Raw genomic sequence first — 20,503 nt, 5'->3', positions numbered from 1 at the left:
GTCCAGTTACCATCACAAAAATAACCCATTGAAGCATTATGAGCAGGAAAAGAGCCGTCTCAAGCTATTTCCTTGACTAGGCAGATGTCTGTGTGGACACGCGCACATGCTCACATTCACACATAAATCCCCTTCTGGCCTGCAGCAGCCTTGTCATGATGGGATGTCCCACTGACTTGACATGCTTTGGGCAGATACAAGAATGCGTATATAGCTGTTTTTCTCTTTTATTTAAAGATGATATTAAAGCTATTTCAATCAAATAAAAATGCAAATCTAATTGCAGGAGCATTTACATAATTGCTGACATAGACTCAGGTGGTTGGCCGGCTAATGACCTGAACCACTGTTACAACTGACTCTCTGGATCTACAATTACACTTTCAGACCAGCATGTAATTGGGTCCGAAGCTGTGCACCCACGTTGGAGGAAGTGGCTTTAGAGATTCTTCTTCTGAGCTTGCCAAAGGAGGTAGCCTAGGTTGGGACACTGGCAGCCCTCTTCGGAGACCCAGAAATACTTCCTCATGGAGTGAAGTCACTTCAGTACAGTTGATTTGATGGGATTACATATGATTCTATTTGACTTAATTCGATTTAACTCAACTCAGATGAATTCAAGCCAGTTTAATTCAATAAGTGTGCACCGAGTTCTTACTATGTGCAAGTGATGCAGGAAAAACAGATGCGGGGCGTGAGGAGGGCTGTGTCCCAGGCTTCGTTTGAGCCCCTGGGACAGGTCCCACCAAGTGTGGGTCCTTGGCTTCGCACAGGAAAGAATTCAAGAGCGAGCCACAGTTGAGTAAAAGTAGATTTATTTAGAGAGATACATGGAAAGGCAAGAGAAAGGCCACGAGGTGAGGGGGTTGGGTGCTCAGATTAGAGTAAAAGTAGGTACACACTCCACAGACAGGGTGTGGGACTTCTCTGAAGAGGTGGGAGAGAGAGAGGTGCTGCCAGTTCTTCCAGGCTTGGTGGCTTCATATGCTAATAAGTGGAAGGACCAGTGTAACTAGCCTGGGGAAGGAGCTGGGATTCCCAGGAAGCTAGCCATTTCCCACTCTGACCTTTTGCGGCTAGCCTTGGGACTGCCATGGGCATGTTATTTACCATGTTAATATATTACAGTGGGCGTATAATGAAACTCAAGCTCTGCTAAGGTCAAATCTTGAGACTCAAGGTCTATGGGGGTTGAATCTTCCACCATTTTGATGTTAATTGCTTTATCATTCCTTGAATGGCTGTGCCCTGCCCACTTCCTGTCTCACAAGGAAATGGGAACCACACAAAATAATGAGTAAAAGGGTCCCAATTTTTAAAAGTAAGGGACGCTGAGTTAACTAAGCTCAAAAACAGCTATAAGTTTGTTGGCACTCCTTCTAAAATACATCTAAAATCTGTCTGCTTCCCTTCATTCTACTGCCACCCAGTCCAAGCCAGTATCGTCTCCCTGCTGGACCATGGCAAGAACTTCTGCATGCAACCCATGCTTTCCCGCTTCCCCCTAAAATCCACCATGCACTCAGCAGCCAGAATGACCTTTTAAAAACGTCTATCAGATCCTTTTCCTCCCCCTGGCTTCTTGTTACACTTAAATTATTCAAATTTAGGACTTGTGAATGAAATCCAGATTCCTCCCTATGGTCTCTTAGATCTACGCAGTGTGACCCCTGCTGTCCTTGCCGACCCGTCACCTCCTGTCCTCACCCCTGAGCCCTACAGACCTGCTTTTAGAACAGCATCCACGCTCATTCACGCCCTGGGATCTGTGCACTTGCTGGTCCCTCTGGCCGGAATGTCTTCTGCTAGATGCTCATGGTGACTTTGTCTTCACTTCAGGTCTCCTAAAGCCAATGTCACCCACTCAGGAGGCCTTCTTGACCACAGTCCCAGGCAGGTCCACGTCCCACTCCTAATCACTTCACCCTGTTCATTTCTGTCCCAGCACAACTTGTAATGATCTTATTTACTGGTTTGTCCATTTCTTTATTGTCTAGCGCCCCTACTGGAAGAGCTGAGGCCCTGTTTATACTTGTATTCCCCGGCACCAAGCAGAGCACCTGAAGTATACTAGGCATCAGATTAAGATGGAGTGAGTGAGTGAACACATGAACTAATTACAGGATAAAGTGGAGAAACTGCCCCAGGAGAAACTGAGAGGCACTCCCCAGGGGTGAGAAATCAGGAACAGCCTCCTGGCAGAGGTGGCATTTTAGACAGGCCCTGGAAGATAACAGGGATGTGGACCCAGAGCTGGGGAAGCCCCCAAGGGGCAGGAGCCAAGGCCTAGAGGTGAAGATGTGGGCTGTGCTGGGGGAGTAGGGGGTGACCAATGTTCTCGAGGGGAAGGGCATGTGGAGAGCAAGCTCTGGATCCCAGTAGAACCGGGTTCTAATTCTGCCTCAACCACCTAAGAGGCAAGTCACTTAACCCGGTAAGACCTTCCTCTGCTGTCAAAAGGGCATAGCGATAGCTTCTCCCTTGTCACGCAGTGGTGAGAGCAGTCTGATGAGAGAATGCAGTGCTCAGCGGGACAGCTGGGCGAAGTCAGCACTCAGTGAGAACGGCTATGGTGCCATGTTGCTAATGTGGCAGGGTTTTTGTGGAGGAAGCTGGAATTGCCGTTGAGGACTTTAAACACCAGGGGAGGGAAGCCTGAATTTTATTTGTGAGCGGTGCAGAGTCAGGGGCCTCATATGGACTTACGGGTTTTTGTTGCTGTTCCTGAGATGCAGGGCAGGGGCCTCAATCTGGCAGCATTCAGGCTGCCATATGTGTTTTGTTTGACCCCTACAGTACTTTAACTTTTCCAATTAGTTCCCAATGTTTAAAAGTAGGGAGATGGCCCACAAAATTCCAGATCTCAGACTTGAGAACCGTTGAGGCCCTAGGACATCCTCACTCTGGTCTTGCTCTCTGCCCCGTCCCTTCATTTACATGACTTGCTTGACCCCTGTGGGCATCTGAGAGTATGACTCTGGACACAGAGAATCAGATCAGAAGGCACCTTGGAAACCACCCAACCACGGCAGTTGATGTGCCCTGAGCCCCCAGTACATGCTGGCATACTGCTCGGGGCTGTCTGTGCGTCCTCTCATTTAAACTTCACAACAGGGGCCCTTAGCACTCATTTGAAGGAGGATCTGGCAGGAGTAATATGTTTCTTGTGTTTTTAATTGAAGTTCAGTTGATTTACAATATTGTGTTAGTTTCAGATGTATAGCAGAGTGATTCATATATATATTCTTTGGAGATTCTTTTCCATTATAGTTTATTATGAGATATTGAACATAGTTCCCTGTGTTATATAGTAAATCTTTGTTGCTTATCTACTTTTCTAATCAAGATTTTTTTTAATTGAAGTGTAGTTGATATACAATGGTAGTTTCAGGTACAGCAAAGTGATTCAGTTGTACATATACATACTTTTTTTTCCAAATTCTTTTCCATTAAATGTTATTATAAGAAATTGAATATAGTTCCCTGTGCTATACAGTAAGTCCTTGTTGTTTATCTATTTTATTACTATATATAATATAATAGTGTGTATTTGTAATCCCAAACTCCTAATTTGTCCTTCCCTCGCCTTCCCCTTTGGTAACCATAAGTTTGTTTTCTATGTTCGTGAGTCTGTTTCTGTTTTGTGTAGATTAATTTGTACTATTTTTTAGATTCCATATATAAGTGATATAATATTTGTCTTTCTCTATCTGACTTACTTCACTTAGTAATCTCTAGGTCCAGCCATGTTGCTGTGAATATTTCATTCTTTTTTATGGCTGAGTAATATTCCATTGAAAATACCTTTTTTTTTTTTTAATGTTGGTACGTACTTGTCATGCAAAATAAGACCAGTGTGGGCTGTTTCTATTTCACAGGTATAAGGAAGAGGGAAAGGAAATTACTGGAAAAAGCTGGATTTGTCCAAAGTGGAAACTCAGCGCTGGCCCCCATTGCATCCACCATAGCCATTGTGCTGACATTCACCTGCCACATCCTCCTGAGACGCAAGCTAACCGCTCCAGTGGTAAGCAGTTCTCCAGCACTCGCCTGCCCTGCACCCAGCTCTGGCCTTACCAGGTGGGAAGCTCCTCCCCTCCTCTGCCCAGCACTGGCCTCAGAACACCTGTGCACAGTGGGCCGGGCAATGCCTGAGTTCCACCCCAACTTTTAGCACCAGTACTTGGGATAACAGGGAGCCAACAAGAGCTTGGCACCATTTCCTATCCCATCTACAGCAGGGCCGGGGTGGTAGTGAACGTTGGAACACAATTTAAATTTGGAAAACCAAACTGATACCAAAGGAGCTCTTGGCTATTTTATTCATGTTTATTCATATAGAGGAGAGCCTGTGGACATTCTCTGGGTGGGAGGAGTTGTCAGCGCTGGGAGAGGCAGTGTGGTGCCTGGATCAGAGTCCCCCTTGTTTAAGTCCTGATTCCACTACTGGCTAGTGATGACTTATGGCAAATTCAGTGAACCTCTCTTGCCTAGGTTTTATTATCTGTAAATGGGGTGATGACAGTCCCTGTGGTTGTGGGGACTGAAGAAGGTCTTTTACACAGAGTACATGGGACAGCGCCTGGTACGCAGTAAGTGCTGCGTAAGTGTTTGCTGTTTTCATTAGCCTGATGCTCACCCAGGCCAGGCATTTTGGGGTTGAAAGACTCAGAGGGAGACTTGGGAGGAACATGAGGTGCTCAGGTTTTTTACAGAAACCTGAGTTAGAGGGGTAATGGCCCCTGACTGAAATAAAGCAAACAGCTCAGATATTAAACCAGTGTCTGAGGGTAAGTGGTTGGAGGAAAGACAACAAAGGCAAGAAAAAAATGAGACAAAGAGAGGATGAAACAAACAAGGGGAGAAGGATGCTCACAGGAGAGGAATTACACCAAATATCAGGGACCTGGAGGGGAGTGGGGAGAAGTTTGAGAAGGCAGGATGTTCTTCTGGGGCATCCTTTGTGGGGCTGTCAATCCTGTTACTGCCCCGTGTTTCTTTGCGAGGTACTATTATTTTCTTAGTTTCTTCATACACAGTTTACTCTCTCACACTCTAGGGGCTTCAACCAAGCCACGAACCCAAAGCCAGAATGAATGGTAATGATCGAGGCACTGAATCCTGAACAGATGCTCCCCAATTTCCATGACTGCCGTCCATGATCCCAAACCCAAAACAAAAATTTTTCCCCAGAACACACCAAGCAAGTTAATTTGAAACCAAACTGAATGCACATGGTTAATATTTTCTAAGATGATGATTTAGAAGAAATCTAGACCAAGAACAAATTCCCTGACTGCAAGGCTTGTGTTTCATTAGCCTCAGCATCCCTCGCGGTCTCCTCTTCTGCCAGAGCCACGTCAGTAGGAGGTCAGCCCTGAGGCACTGTCTCTTCAGGCAACCCCAGGTGTTCTGCCAACCAAGGCCTGAGTTTCCTGAGCCAGGATAGTGCTTTGGGGGCTGGAGGAGCTGAGGTCTCTTTGGGGATCTATTTAGGACCAGAAGTGATGAAAGGAGCATCCTTCATCATCCTCTTAATGAAGTAACTTGGATTAGTTGAAGCCTGGGGCCCTGTCCATGGGGCCCATTCAACAGCAGGAAGGGTCACTCTGGATTTGTCAATGGAAATTGTGTTATTAATTTCTTACACAGGTAACTAGGGAGAGGCCGCTAATTAAAAGTTGGACAGATAAGAAGATAAAATTTGAGAGACGAGATCATCCCCCCCTGGGGTATCCACAGAGTGAGGAAACTTGTCTTCATTGAGGCTACATGATATTAGGCACCCATCAGGCCTGGCTCAGTGGGGCAGGCCCTAGGGAATGTGTGGGGGCGGGGTGTGATTTTTTGGAAATGGCAGTGGGACAAAGGCTCTCAAATCAGTCCTTTGTGTGTGTGTGGAGGCAGGGCATGGAGGCCAGACCCTGGGGGCAGGAGAACCAGCAGCCAGCCTGGGCCAGGCATGTCCTTCCTGGGAGCTTCCATCTGTAACCCTGGGCTGTGTGTGTTGTGGAGAAGGTTACTCTGTCTCTGAAGGATCAGATGCCTCTGAAACAATGGAGAGAAGAGGATGATTTAGGGTAATCTACACAGGGTTTGAGCAAATGATCTCAACCAAATAAGGGTGTGGTATGGATGGAGATTTCCAAATGCACTCAATTTGAGGCCTTCTTCGGACCTTATCCCCTCTTGATTGACAGAACAGGGGGCTAAATTTCCTACCATTTTGGTGAAAGTCCAAAGGCAAAACAGATTAAGATGTTGATATCTTTAATTTGCCAACCCATGATTTCTGAGCCATGAAATGAGAAAATTGTTCCTCAGAGAATCCCAACTGTGCTACTGTTTCTCATCTCAGCAAGTTTAATCCCCATGGATTTAATGGTTCAAAGTTAAGACAACATCCCATCCTAAACTCTATACCTTTCTTTTGTTCTTCAGGCATTTAGTGTGATTGCCATGTTTAATGTAATGAAGTTTTCAATTGCAATCTTGCCTTTCTCGGTCAAAGCAGCGGCCGAAGCCAATGTCTCTCTAACGAGGATGAAGGTATAACTAACACTGGGTGAGTAGGGAAGAGAGATCTCCTTTTGGGGTGGGAAAATTCTCAGATAAGGGGAGGCTGTGTCAACCTATTGGAGGTGTGGGTCACTGGTTTGGTGAATGTTGGGAGCAGGCCCTCTGTTCAGTGTTGCTACATAAAGCAGGATACAGGCAGAGTGTTATTAGATGGTCTGCTCTTTTAGTAAAAATGAGATGGAATCTCCACTCAGGAAGAGGATGTTCCTGATCGTCAACTGTTTCTCCAATCTTAAGTTGGTCCAGGAGTGGGGTTTGGTTTGGTCTGCACGGAGCCATCCCCCCTTTGCTTACCTAGTTTGTCCCAGGATGGGTGTGGTGATAGAAGTGATGAGGAAAATGGTGGGGGTGCCACGTTTATACACTCATTTAGTCACTTTATTCATTTATTCATTCATCAAAGATTTATTGTGTGAGTCCCAAACAGGATCATCTGGAGGACTGCACCAAGGCACAATGTAATTAAAACGGCAAAAATTAAAGACAAAGAGAGAATATCAAAAACAACAAGTTACATACGAGGGAACTCCCATAAGGCTATCGGCTGACTTTTCAGCAGAAACTCCTCAGGCTAAAGGGAGTGGCACAATATATTTAGAGTGATGAAAGGGAAAAATCTATAAGCAGGAATACTCTACACAGCAAGGCTCTAATTCAGATTTGATGGGGAGATAAAAAGTTTTACAAGGGGAGAGGGTATAGCTCAAGTGGTAGAGCACATGCTTAGCATGCATGAAGTCCTGGGTTCATGCATTACCTAATTACCTCCCCTGCTTAAAAATTTTTTTAAAAAAGTTTTATAGACAAGCAAAAGCTAAAACCATCAAACCAGTGTAACAAAAAAGATTAAAGGTACTTCTCTAAGTGAAAAAGAAAAGGCCACAACTAGAAACATGAAAATTACAAAAGGAAGAAAACTCATTGGCAAGGGCAAATGTACAATAAAGGGTAAAGGTAGTAAATCAACCATGTACAAAGTTAGTAGGAAGATTAAAAAAGACGAAAGTGGTAAAATCATCTATATCCACAATAAACAGTTAAAGGATACACAGAACAAATAGATGTAAAATATATTTTCAAGAATCATGAAGGGAGGAGAATAAAGCTGCAGGGTTGTTAAGATGCATTTGAAATTAAGACATCAGCAACTTAAAATAATCACATATAAATATAGAGATTGCTATATATAAACCTCATGGTAACCACAAACCAAACATCTGTAATAGATACATACACAAAGTGAACGGAGTCCATACATAACACTAAAGAGAGTCATCAAATCACAAAGGAAGAGAGTGAAAGAAGAAAGGAGCAAAAACAACTGCAAAACCGATCCCCAAACAATTAACAAAATGGCAATAAGTACATAACTACCCATAGTTACTTTAAATGTAAATGGACTAAATGCTCCAACCAAAAGACATGGAGCGAATAAATGAATACAAAAACAAGACCCACATATATGCAGCCTACAAGAGACTCACTTCAGATCTAAAGACACACACAGACTGAAAGTGAGGTCATGGAAAAAGCCATCCTATGCAAATGTAAATCAAAAAAAGGGTGGGGTAGCAATACTTATATCAGACAAAATAGACTTTAAAACAGAACTGTTATAAGAGACAAAGGGCATTACAGAGTGATCAAGGTATCAATCAAAGAAGATATAACAACTATAAATACATATACACCCAACATAGAAGCATTTAAATACATAAAGCAAATATTAACAGATTTAAAGGGAGAAATTGTCAGTAACACAATAATAGTGGGGGATGTTAACATCCCACTTATATCAATGGACCGACCACCCAGACAGAAAGTGAATAAGGAAACACAGGCCTTAAATGTCACATTAAACCAGATGATTTTATGTATGTATGTTTGTGTGTGTGTGTGTGTATAAACATATAATGTTTCATCCAAAAGCAGCAGAATATACATTCTTTCCAAGTGCGCGTGGAACAACCTCCATGATAGATCACATAGTAGGCTACAAAACAAACCTCAATAAATTTTTAAAAATTGAAATCATATCATCTTTTTTGACCACAAGGGTATGAGATTAGAAATCAACTACAAGATAAAAACTGTAAAAAAAACCTCAAACACATGGAGGCGAAACAGTATGCTACTGAGTAACAATGGATCACTGCAGAAATCAAAGAAGAAATTTAAAAATACCTGGAGATAAGTGAAAATGAAAACGCAACGATCCAAAATGTATGGGGCACAGCAAAAGTAAAAGCATTTTGAAGAGGGAAGTTTATAGTGATACAAGCTTGCCTCAGGAAACAAACAAACAAAAAAGTTGCAAATAAACAACCTAACTTGACACTTAAAAAAACTAGAAAAAGAAGAACAGACAAAACCCAAAGTTAATAGAAGGAAAAAAAATCATAAAGATCAGAGCAGAAGTAAATGAAATAGAGACTAAGAAAGAAAACAATAGAAAAGATCAAGGAAACTAAGAGCTGATTTTTGGAAAGGTAAACAAAATTAATAAGCCTTTAGCCAGATTCCTCAAGAAAAAAAGAGAGAATCAATAATCAGAAATGAAAAAGGAGAAGTTATAACTGACACCACAGCACGTGAGGGTGAAATGTAGCCGGGACCAGCATTCTCCAATGCGGGTGACCCAGATAGATCCTGTGGTTAAGGAGGCATCTGCCCTAGATAGTACGAGCAAGTACACTATTTTTGCTGCAGCTTCTCCTGGGGAAATATCTTCAGAACATCTTTCCTAGGTGTCTCGGGTAAAATTGCCGAGAGTTTCATTTTGGGTCGTTAGAGGATATATTGGGACGATTCTTGCAAATGGATGACGTCTGCCCAGTTAATTTTGTTTCTTTAATCTTAGAAAATTCTCATTGCTAAAAGCCCCCCATCTTACGTCACCCAACCAGAAGACCCAGATACTGTCTTGCTTTTAGCAAATGCCACCTTGACGTGGGAGCAAGAAGCCAGCAGGAAAAGTGATCTAAACAAAGTGCAGAATCAGAAAAAGAATTTTCTCCAGAAACAAAGGCCAGAAGCATACAGTTTGAGTCCATCAGCCCAGGGAGTCACTGACCCAGAGGAGCAACATGGCAGCCCCAAATCGGTTCTGCACAATATAAGCTTTGTGGTGAGAAAGGTGGGTACGTGTCCCGAAGGTGCAGCCTCCATCCTTCCTCCTTGTGTCCCCCAGCCACGGCTTTCTCAAGGCTCAATGTAACTCAGTTTGAGCAGGAGGTGGTGGCGGGTTGTCTCTCACCAGGCTGCTTTTCTCTCCAAATTGTCAAACCCTGTGCATGAGCAATGGAGACCTGTCTTCAAGCTGAGAGAATGTGGTTGTCTCAGGGGTTGTACTAGTGCTGATCTTCAAATTCCAGGGCAGCTGAGAGCCAGGTGTGGCGCTGCATGGACATTCCGTTTCAGGTGGCTGGACCCAAACTGGCTAGCTTTCATACATCTTTTCAGATTGGTTCTTAGTTTCACATCAGAGTCCTGTGATGGATTATAATAGCTGACAACGATGAACACTTTCCATTTTCCAGGCCCCTAATTAATTCATCTAACCACCCTGATAACTGTATGGGGGGGGTACTATAGTTACCCCACCTTATGCTTGAGGAACCTGGAGGTTAAATAACTCACCCAAGCTGCACAGCTCGCAAGTAGCAGAAGAGGGTTTCACACCCAGGGCGCCCGGCCCCAGACTCTGTGCTCCTGACCGCCATGAGACGCTGCTCTTATAAACAGCAAAACAGGAGCAGCAAGCAGCCCAGCGAAGGAAGCCAGCCACGTCTGCTGGCTGCTCCCCTCCCCTCAGGATCGGGGATCAGAGGACAGAGTCTTAGAGAAGCCCTGCCTTTGGGGAACGTTTGACCCTCTCTTGCACGTGGTTTTCTTGCCCTGGGGACTCGGCAGCAGCTTTCTGGGGGTGGTGGTGTTGATTTTGTTGCAGAGGGTTCAGCATTCATCTTGTGCCTAATATTTTAATCTCCCATCTTGTTGACTCACCCTTTCCCCATGCGAGTGAGCACTACAGGAGGAGAGGTGCTTGTGTGTTAATGTGATGCTAAGCTCAAGAGCTGGTGTAGAGCGGTGCCTCTTGTAGCTAACAAGGCTGTCTGCACATATTCACTGGAAGAGACATTCAGTCGGCTGAGTGCAGTCGAGCTCGGCTCTCGGTTCAGTCCCACTGCATGCAGCCAACTTGCTTTCTCAACACTTTCCCCTGCCTGTGACGAACAGCACCCGGGTTACTGCAACCATGCCTTCAGAGATGCTTCAGAGGGGCCTCAGTGAACGACTCTCGTGTTGTAAAGAAGCTGCCGGTTAGCCCTGCAGTTGCCTTCCGCCTTTTCAGTACATTGGTGACTCCTGATTTATCATTAAGGACATGATCAATGTTCTGTAAAATCAGGTGAAGACATTAGGGACAGCATAGTGTCGTGGGGATTAAGGCTCTGCCTCTGGAGCCTGGGGGACCTGGGTTCTGGTCCCAGCCACCCACCAGCTGCATGACCTTGACAGTATTGTTTAACTTCTTGAATCTTGTTTCTTCACCTGCTCCATGGATACTTTAATAATAGTGCCCACTTCACAAGGTGGGTGTGAGGACTGAAAGAGACATCACACACAAATGCTAAGCCATCAATAAGTCCCCGTGGAGGTGAGCTATTGTTGTGGCCTTTCCCTCTAACAGTCATGTCCAGCTTAAGTGCTGCCCTTAAATGTCCTGAATTCAAGGCATCCATGTTTTTCCAAATTGAGTACCATGATTCCATTAGACTACAGCCTCCTTGAGGTCAGGGCACATATCCCTCTGGTTCACAGTTGTGGCTTTACACTGAGCCCAGAGCTAGGCACAGAGTAGGTTCCCAGTAATGTTTTTGGAATGAGCAAATGAACAATCAGAAACTCAGAGGGGCAGGCCTTGTGGATTTCCGGATGAAGACAAGGGTGAATCTGGAAGGCTCAGATCTGGCCACAAGTAGTGGACAGGACTCAACAAAGTCCAAAGCCTTTCCCTGTATGGAGATAGGCTTGTTCTCCAAACACAAAAACTCTGTGTTCCCAACAAGTCAGATGAAGGAAATCTTCCCCACACCTTCAGACCCCAGAATGGAACATGTGCAGGAGGTTTCACTCAGCGAGGCTCAAGTTGAAGGGACTCTCTAACAACAATTTCCCCACATTTCACGGCATGTTTCCGAGAGTCAGTTTTAAGTTAAAGGCAGTTTGCGTTGTAAAACCAAGTTTGGGCCGTGGCCTTTCCCTATGTGGAGATGGGCTTGTTCCTGAAACACGAAAACTCTATATTCCCAACAAGGCAGATGAGGCTGAATCCATCCCTGTGGTCTCTTTGTCCCAAAGTCTCCATAATGCCCCTTTCCTTGTGGTCCTTTTGGTGGAGTTAAAACGGGTCAGCTTCACTTTCCCATAGCTCCAGTGACAGTAAGGCAGGGACTATATCTGCCTTGATCACTGCTTTATCCCCAGGGCCCAGCGTGGCACCTGGTGTTCAGTAATGACTTATCCCAGGGACAGGCCGCAACCCTCATGTGCTAGGGGTGGCAGGCAGGCGATGGGCCCTTCCGGCCTAGCTCATGGTGGGAAAGGAGCCATATTTGGCCCCATGCTGGGCATCTTTGCTCTAAGGGATCACTGGGAGCAGGTCTTAATGAGAATGTTCTTAGCTGTTCCAACAGCAGCATTACAATATCTGCTTGAACGCAAGAGTGGGCAGGTGGCCACTTCACAGTGTGCATGGACTGCTGGTCTGCTTGCAGTGGCTCCCCTACACAGCTCACTCCCTCGCCTCCTCCAGGGCTTACTTGAACATCACCTGTAGCAGATCTTGTCAGTGACCCATCCGTGTGTCCTGATCATCTTCCAACTGCCACATGAGCATCTGTGTGCCCGAGGGTCCTTCCCCACCGTCCTCAAAGGGCTAAGATGTCAACAGCTGAGGGAACAACTCTCCAACACTGACTGTTGGCTATTTACCCCGACTCCTTTAGCCACTGGGAGGATAAAGGCACACTCAGTTTCCCAGATCCGTTGAATTTCCCAGGAGCGTCGAGCTTGCTTTGCCTCCTGCGGGAGCTGAGCTAACAGCACACCCATGACGGGCCGCCTTCCCTCCCCTGTACCATCCCCCTCTCCCCAGCCAGCGTCTCCTGCACCTCCCAAACAGCTCTTCTCACTCAGTTCCTTGCTTCGGAGCCTCTTGCGCGAGAACTCAAGCTAAGGCATCCACTCTTCCAGTGAGACTCTCCACCCCCATCTCCTCTCTGCTTTATTTCCTGGCGTGCATCTGACATACTTTGTATTTTACTCACTAATCTTGTTTACTGTCTCCCCAAGTGAAACATAAGCCCCGTGAGGACAGATCCAGTCTTGTGTCTGCTGTGCTCCTCGCTGTGTCGTGCTGTGGCTGGTGTTGAGAACAGCACCTGGCACAGAGCAGGCTCTAACGACGATTCGTTACAATGTTAGAATGTCATTCACTTGTTAGAGTGAACGAATACACCTGCCACTGTAGAATAATCCGTGAACCCAACGTGGCGGAGCAGCATAGCTACTCAGTCATTTCAGACCGAGCTGCTATGGCGGAAGGATGCTTTTAAAGTGACTTTTAAAAAGCACCCTGCCCTCTGTGCTTTGAGGCTGTCATTATCCTCATTGTCCCTCTGGGTCGTGTGGCCTTTAACTTCCATTAGATGTGCTTTCCTGGAGTCTGGGCACAGACAGTACAAGCCTCATGTTCAGGGCCTGTGTGTCCCAGACCAGCTCAAGGCAGCTTCACACCAGTGCTCAGACATGATTCCTAGAAGCCCTCCAGACGCTCCGCTGCGCTGCACAGGGGGAAGCGCTTAATTAAGACTTGGGCTCCTGCATCTGCCCGGGCTGTGTATTGGGGCTGGGATGTGAGCCATCGGTCCCTGCCTGGCCTTGGCCAGCACAGTGTGGGGGTGACCCTCTAAGAACCGGGAGAACGACCGTGTCTTTTTTCTGTTTCCCTGGTAGGGGAAGGTCTTGGGAATCTGCGGTAACATTGGCAGTGGGAAGAGCTCCCTCATTGCCGCTCTCCTAGGACAGGTAAGCTGTGAAGATGGAACCTGGATGTGACAATGGAGTGGTTCCCTGCCTGCCGTGTCTGGGGCCCTGGGCTCAGCCGCACTGGATGCCATGCACACAGTTCACAGTGATTTCCAGGTCAATGCGCTTGGCAGCTCCAGGCCCCTGGGCAGGCGGGGCTGGGCCTTTCACGCACCTCGGGTTTACCTGCTGATGATGTGAGTTAAGTGGCGACAGCTCCCTTGCCCGGAGCTCCATCCTGGTCAAAGGAAAAGACGGGTCATTAAGTCCATGGCTTTCCCATGACATGCTTGGGCTGTGCTGATTAGAAGAGCCAGCCAGGCAGCTTGATGGAGAAGGACCCAGGAGCCTGCGACTCGCAGTGACTTTAGATCCATCTCCGCGTCCCCAGTGTCTGCCCACAGCAGCTGCTCAGGCAAGGCTTCCTCGAAGGAGGAGAGGCTGACTGAATGCAGAACCACAGCACACCTCGCAGTAGGAAGAGGGGAGACCTTGGGGTTCTTGTCCCTTGTCTGCTGCTTCTAGCCGTGTGCCCCCAGGAAAGTGTCCAAGCTGTTCACTGTATCCACAGTAAATGAATTGTTCCCAATTGACATGTCTTCTCATCCCAAATGAATGAGAAATACTCTGGGAAAAAAACATTAAGTCCTCCTTCTCCCCACTCTATGTTCCCAAAGAGAAGGCTGGGCACCTGGGACCACCTTTGCCTGCAGTAGAGAGAGGGGGATGCCAGGCTGAGAAGAGTCCCACCAGACCCAGGTCACTTCTTACCTCAGTTTGTAGAAGGGGTGACAACTCCTTCTTTGTTTGAAGGCGGAGGTGGGGGCTGAGTCAGGTGAGCTGCTGGGACCCCTCATGCTCTAGGGGTGCCTCTGTGACAACCCTAGAGGCAGCAGGTGTGATACAGGTGACCCAGCCCAATTCTCCACTCAATAACGTGAATCTGCTCCACCGCATCCTGTAAGAGATGAGCCAACCTCTGCTCAGATACCTCCAGTGATGGGAACTCATTATCTCATACCAGTTCCCTCTTTGGAGAGTTTTGATGTATATGGCAGCAAAATTTGTCTCTGTTTAACTTTTCCCCTTTGGCCTGCTCCTTTGGAACATGCCCTGGCAGAAACAGAATTCATCTCCTATGTCGGGTGGTGGGATTGGGCCCCTCACGTGGTCACTGGGGAGGCAGGGTGGCAGGGTGGGTAGGTGAGTGGGCTGTGGACTGCCTGGGCTCACCACCCGTCTCTGCCTCCTGTTCACTGTTTAACCGTGGACTAGTAACTTAACCTCTCTGAGCCCTGGCTTGCTCATCTGTAAAATGGGGCTAAGGATGCTCATGCTGAGGATTAAATGAGATAACGTATATAATGGTGGTTACAGGACAATTCCCGGCACCGGCCACAGTGACCAACATTTTATGTGCACGTAACCCAGTGCCTGACGCAGACCCGTTCATTTTAGCCGTTATCATTGGTATTGCCGTCATTGCTATGACTGTTCTCCCTCCTCCGAGTCTAATGCTCTCCGTCCCTTGGACCATTCCTGAAAAGAAGTGGAGTCACATCTCTTGGCCACTGCGGCTATCCTCCTTCCCTGTCCCCAGCACACTGCCACTGCCTGATGAGCACTCTCCCTGAGCACCACGGCCAGCCTCACACTGCCCCCCTCCTGATAGCTATGCACACGGCATCACTGCTAGCATCTCCCGTTATCTGTTGAGGCTCACCGCGAGGGCCATCTGAAATGAGCTTGTGTACTCCCGGTCACAGACTGGCGCCCGTGCATGTCTCCTAATCAGATTCCTTGATGTTCTGAAAGTTCAGAAGTTCTGCAAGAAAGGAAACTTTCCACTCCTCCTGAAAAGTTAGAAACTATGGCTGCATCAGGCCTGTGTCCTTGCTTGGCACCAACTGTGCAATGAAGTCAAGGTTGCTTCTTTAGGATGGGGCACGCTGGGGCCACCATCCCTGGGAAGGTGGAGGTGGCCACTCCCGGGGGCCCAGCTGCAGAGGGCGGGGTCCAGCCACTGCACCTGGAGGCCTGGAGAAGGGAAGCTTTGTGACAGGTCCCCTCAGTGGACATCTTGTTTTAGCTGCACGAAGGCGTGTGGGCCAGTAGCAGCCCTGCAGACTGGGCCCTCTGGCAAGCAAGGCTCACGGTGGCCCCTTCTGTAATGTTCCTGCCCCACCTCTCACGGATGTCTGACTTTGAGACCCTCGGGCTGCACAGTTAGTCTTTGCAGTAGGTGGACAAGACATCTCATCACCCTCTCACACCTTCACAATTAGTGCTCTTGGAATAAGTGGGTGGCAAGTGTGCAGTGGGCCCTCAAGGAGAAGCTGGTGGCGGTCTGGCTCCTGAAAGTTCTCTGGTGTCGTTGCTTCAGATGCAGTTACAACAAGGGATTGTGGCTGTCAGCGGGACTCTGGCCTATGTTTCCCAGCAAGCGTGGATCTTTCACGGAAATGTGCGAGAAAACATATTATTTGGAGAAAAGTATGATCACCAAAGGTAATATTAACTTTGAGAGCGTGAGGCACTTTAGTATTTGGCACACTCTGCTACAGAGGCTGATGCCATTGGTCGTGATAGCTCGGTGGGTTTTGTTAATGAGTTCTGAGGAAACATTTATCAGATCCAAACGGGTGTTGGTTTTCCCTGATCCAAGAGTTCAGGAGAGGTGCCTCCTGCAGACCTGCAATCACACTTGAAGAAATGAGTGGAATCGGCATTCAACCCGAGTACAGAGCTGCGTATGTTATGAGCTTCTCTGTAACGGGGCACATGTTGTCCAAAAAGATGAATCAGGCAATTTTACTTTAGACCAAGTAACCGGAACTTTTGCTTGAAATCGTGAGCAGTAGGTATGCAATTAATCAGCCCCGAAAATTATTCATTGACGTCAGAGCTATCAGGATGTATCACTGTTGATGTCCCCAACATTATCTCATGGATTAAAAACAAAGTTTGTTCTAATTTTTAAATACATTTGGACCGGTATCTCTACGCTCTAGAATGTAACAGCTTCCCGTGGTTCTTTGCTGAGTTTGGTGTGCTGCCATGTAGGTTTTCTCGTTAGAATCTTGTAACCACCCATTTAGGGAGATCCTGGGCTCATGTTCCCATTTTACAGATGAAGAGGCTGAGGCCTAGAGGAGAGTCGACCTGCCCAAGGTCAAAGCTATTAAGTGGCAGAGTCGAGTTGTGGACTCCAGGTCAGCATCATTTGTACCCTCAGGAACTACCTGACAACTGAGTAGCCCTGAAGACCCCCACCAAGTGCCACGATGCTAAAATAAAGACCAACGAGTTGGTTTTACAAATCTGGCTGTCATCTCTGGACTTTCACATCTTATTGTCTTAGCCCACAGACTCTGTCCTTACTGGCTGGCATCAGACAGCGCATGGGTTCCCAGCAGGCCTGTTACTCCCCCTCCTCGTCCCTGGCCACGGCATCCTGTCCTCAGGAGGCTCAGGCAGGGAGTCCCTGGCACCAGCTGAACTGCTCTGTTCAGCATCTCCTGGCCTGCCTTTGCCTGGGCCTCCTCCCAGCCCTGCCTGGAACGGCTTCTCTTTCTGCAGAAGCAGACTAGAGGGAGGACATCAGAGAGCAAATATTTACCAAATAGCTGCAACACACAGGACTCTGCAGGACCACGGAGGACCACGGGGTGGCTCGGATAGATCTTTGCCTTTGAGATGCTCAAGTCTGGAAGGGGTTGTAAGAGATGCACGGAAGTGACCATGGGCCAAGGAGGAATGTGCCCAGGGTAGGAGGCTGTGCTAGAATGTCAGAGGCAGCAGAGATCATGAGAGGGAGGAGAGTGGGGGTGCTTGAATCGGGTCTTGAAGGATGTACTCATCACCCTTCGCATGTGGCATCTCTAGCAGAGGTGCCACTCCTAGGGTGGACACTGTGGCTCTCAAGGACACAGGAGGGTGGGAAGGAAGTTTAAGATGGGGGTGGAGGGGCAAAGGGATGAAGATGTGCTGAACATAGTGAAAGACTGGCAAAGGTAATAACATTAATTGTAACTACGGCTGATGGAGAATTCGCATGCACCCGACCTTGTGCTCATGGCTTTGTGTATGTGTTCCCACTTCCTTCTCACAACCCAATGAGAGCGATCAGCTTCACTGTATAGAGTGGAGAGTGAGGATCAGGGAGGCACAGTTCCTTGCCCAAGGTTACCCGGCTGGATTCAAACCCAGGTTGTTCTGGTTCCAAAGCTGTTGGCCTTCACCACCAGGCACACCGACCCTAAAGCCCATACAGGGGCACGGTGCTCAGGGCGTCTGCTGCCAGGACCTGGAGCGCCACCTGCAGGGCAGCTCCCCGTGATCCGTCTGCTTACCCTCTTGCTGGTGCCCTCTTGGGAAGGTGTGTCTTGCAAAGCCTCAGGGGTGAGGCCGGCCCATTGTCATGCATCAAGGAGACAGGATCCCAATGATGGTGATGATGGTGACCAGATCAGTTACTCTATCAGTCAGTCAACTATCAACCCGGTGAAGGCAGGCAGCCCTTCAAGGAGGACGGAAACCTGGGCCCCCAAGGCTGCTTGGCTGTGACACAAGTTCAAACTGCTACCAGGTGCCCCAGGGAGTACAGAGCAGGAGCCAGTTCCCGAGGCGGCGGTGTGGGGAACCGCGATGCCCTGTTTGTAGCGGAGGCTGTCTGAGTGGGATCGAGGTGCAGGGAAAACCAAGGAGGAGGGTGTGGGAACCTCTCCTGTTCATCTCCCAGTTCCTATCCACTACTTACTGACTTCCTGGCCCCCTTGGTGTCAGAAGTCCCCAAGGAGTGGCACTGGGGTCATGGCCAGTGCATCAGGGGACCCCCAGCTCTGCTGTCCTTTGCAGAACCCAGCAGCATAGCTACTGAGAGTTGGTTGGGGCTTTGCCCATCAGACTCCCCACAGACTGGCCTCCAGAGCTACACAGTTGGTGACGCTGAGGGGCAATACCGGGAGGCTGGGAGGTCCAAGGAGCTGACATCCTGTTCCCGCTTGGTGTCTCCGCTCCTTAGGCGGCATGCACAGTGCCTTAGTGTCCTCAGCTGTCCCAGGGGAGAGAACCCTGTCCTCTCCAGCCTGATGGGAGGGACCAGAGGACAGAGGAGCACCCTGGAGCACATGCCAGAGTCACCATTCACAAGCACCAGCCCTCAGCTGGTCCCTCCACCCACACACGTCTTCTCGTCCATTCATGGTGTGGCGTCTTCCAGGAAGCCTCCCCCAGTGACCCCGGCCCTCAGTGGTGACTTCCTGCTCTGACTCCCATGAGCAGTGGTAGCAGTTGGTGCCCCAGTTTTCCCTTCAGGGCTTTCATCTTTCTTGAATGGCGGGCAGCCTGTGAAGGGAGGGGCTGTCCTGAGTCAACTCTGCATTAGGCTGGCAGAGGTCAAGGGGAAGCTGCCCTTGGACATCAAAGACGAAGCAATCAGCCATCTCCCCGCCTGCCCATGACACCAGCACGCCTTTTGGACCACCCAGGGCTGCATGGTTGTGGGGTCTTTCTTGCCGTGCTGACTTCTAGCTTTGTGCCCACAGGTATCAGCACACAGTTCATGTCTGTGCCCTCCAGGAGGACCTGAGAAGCCTCCCTTATGGAGACCTGACCGAGGTGAGCAGAGCCAGAAGCTCAGCCCCACTGCCGTGCATGGCAGCCCCACCGCCAGGTCCAACAGGCTGAAGCTCGGCAGGTCCCCGCTCCATCCACATCCAGGTGCCCCGGAGGACAGAAAGGTCCCAGGAAATGTGGGAAAAGTCAGGCTCTACCACTCTGAATTCTCTACATGGGTCCTTTCTTGGGTGGACATCACAATGGATGGGGCACTAATTCTACTTGTGTTGGGTTCAGCCTGGTGACTCCTGGGGTCACTCCCAATTTGCCTGTCATCTCGGAGAAGGTTTCTGGTGAGACCTGCTTCCTCACCTCGCTGGCCGGCTCTGTCTTCCCAAGACAGAGGTCAGCGGTGCAGCACTGTGGCTGGAGGCTCAAGAGCCCCTCTTGCCTCACTGGCTCTGCCTGCCCAGCAGTGTATGAGCCATCTGCAAACATTGCCCCTGGAGTGTTCTTTTAAAGAGCTGGCTGGGTCCTGGGCTGAGCTGGCCAGCTCTGGTGGCCCAGGCGAGTCACCAGGCCACCTTCTGTAGCTGCAGTCCAGGGCACCCTCTGCAGTCTTCCCACCCTGCCCAGGACCCAGAGGAGCCCAGACAGCACAGGCCAGTTCAGAGCACTGTTGTTCTCTGCTGGTGCCTCAATGTGCCTGTGTCAAGGGAACGGCCACCACAGCCATGGCAGCCCTGGTCACCCTGTCAGGGTTTGCTTTCCCCACCCCTACCCACCTGCCGAGGTGTGCACTCACCCTCCAGGCTCTAGACCTCTGCTCTTGCCAGTTACCACCCTTCAGGTTCCAACTGTAAATCCACCCCCTTGAGGAAGACCTTCCCGAGTCCCACAGTCCTCAGTAATGTGCCCCAAAGTACTTGGTTTATGCTTCTCCGTTGGCACTTGTTAAATTCTGCCTTGTGCCGTTACTAGCTGTATATCTAACCACACACGCTCTGCTCACACGTGAGCTCCCAGTAGACAGGGATCTTTCTTGTCCAGCTTCGTGTGTCCTGCCCAGCGCTCAGCCCAACACCTGGCAGAGCACAACGGAGGCTCACTCTGGGCTCATCTGGATAGACTCACTTGCAGGAGGCAACCTAGGCTTTTCATCCTGTCAATAAATGCTCACTGAGCACCTGCTCTGGGCCAGGTGTGGTGACATGGCTTAGGGATGTGACGATGAACAAGGTAGATCTGTCTCTCATCTTCATGGAGCTTAGTG

At 48.6% G+C, this 20,503-nt stretch overlaps 1 protein-coding gene across 5 annotated transcripts in view; it reads left to right on the top strand.

Moving 5' to 3' along the window:
• ABCC12 (ATP binding cassette subfamily C member 12) overlaps window positions 1–20,503 on the top strand; it is a 70,210-nt gene that overhangs the window by 21,342 nt on the left and 28,365 nt on the right. For all 5 annotated transcript variants that reach the window (XR_012075576.1, XM_072967301.1, XM_072967302.1 and 2 more), the window contains exons 8-13: window positions 3,879–4,027; window positions 6,442–6,549; window positions 9,440–9,715; window positions 13,600–13,671; window positions 16,055–16,179; window positions 19,218–19,290. Coding sequence is in view for 4 of the 5 variants with exons in the window: in XM_072967301.1 (XP_072823402.1) it covers window positions 3,879–4,027; window positions 6,442–6,549; window positions 9,440–9,715; window positions 13,600–13,671; window positions 16,055–16,179; window positions 19,218–19,290 (803 nt within the window). In the remaining variant the exon portion in view is untranslated. The remainder of the gene's footprint in view (window positions 1–3,878; window positions 4,028–6,441; window positions 6,550–9,439; window positions 9,716–13,599; window positions 13,672–16,054; window positions 16,180–19,217; window positions 19,291–20,503) is intronic.

Source organism: Vicugna pacos, chromosome 9, assembly GCF_048564905.1.
Source record: "Vicugna pacos chromosome 9, VicPac4, whole genome shotgun sequence".
NCBI lineage: Eukaryota > Metazoa > Chordata > Mammalia > Artiodactyla > Camelidae > Vicugna > Vicugna pacos.
Note: the sequence above shows the minus strand (reverse complement) of the source record. Positions and strands in the feature narration are given on the sequence as shown.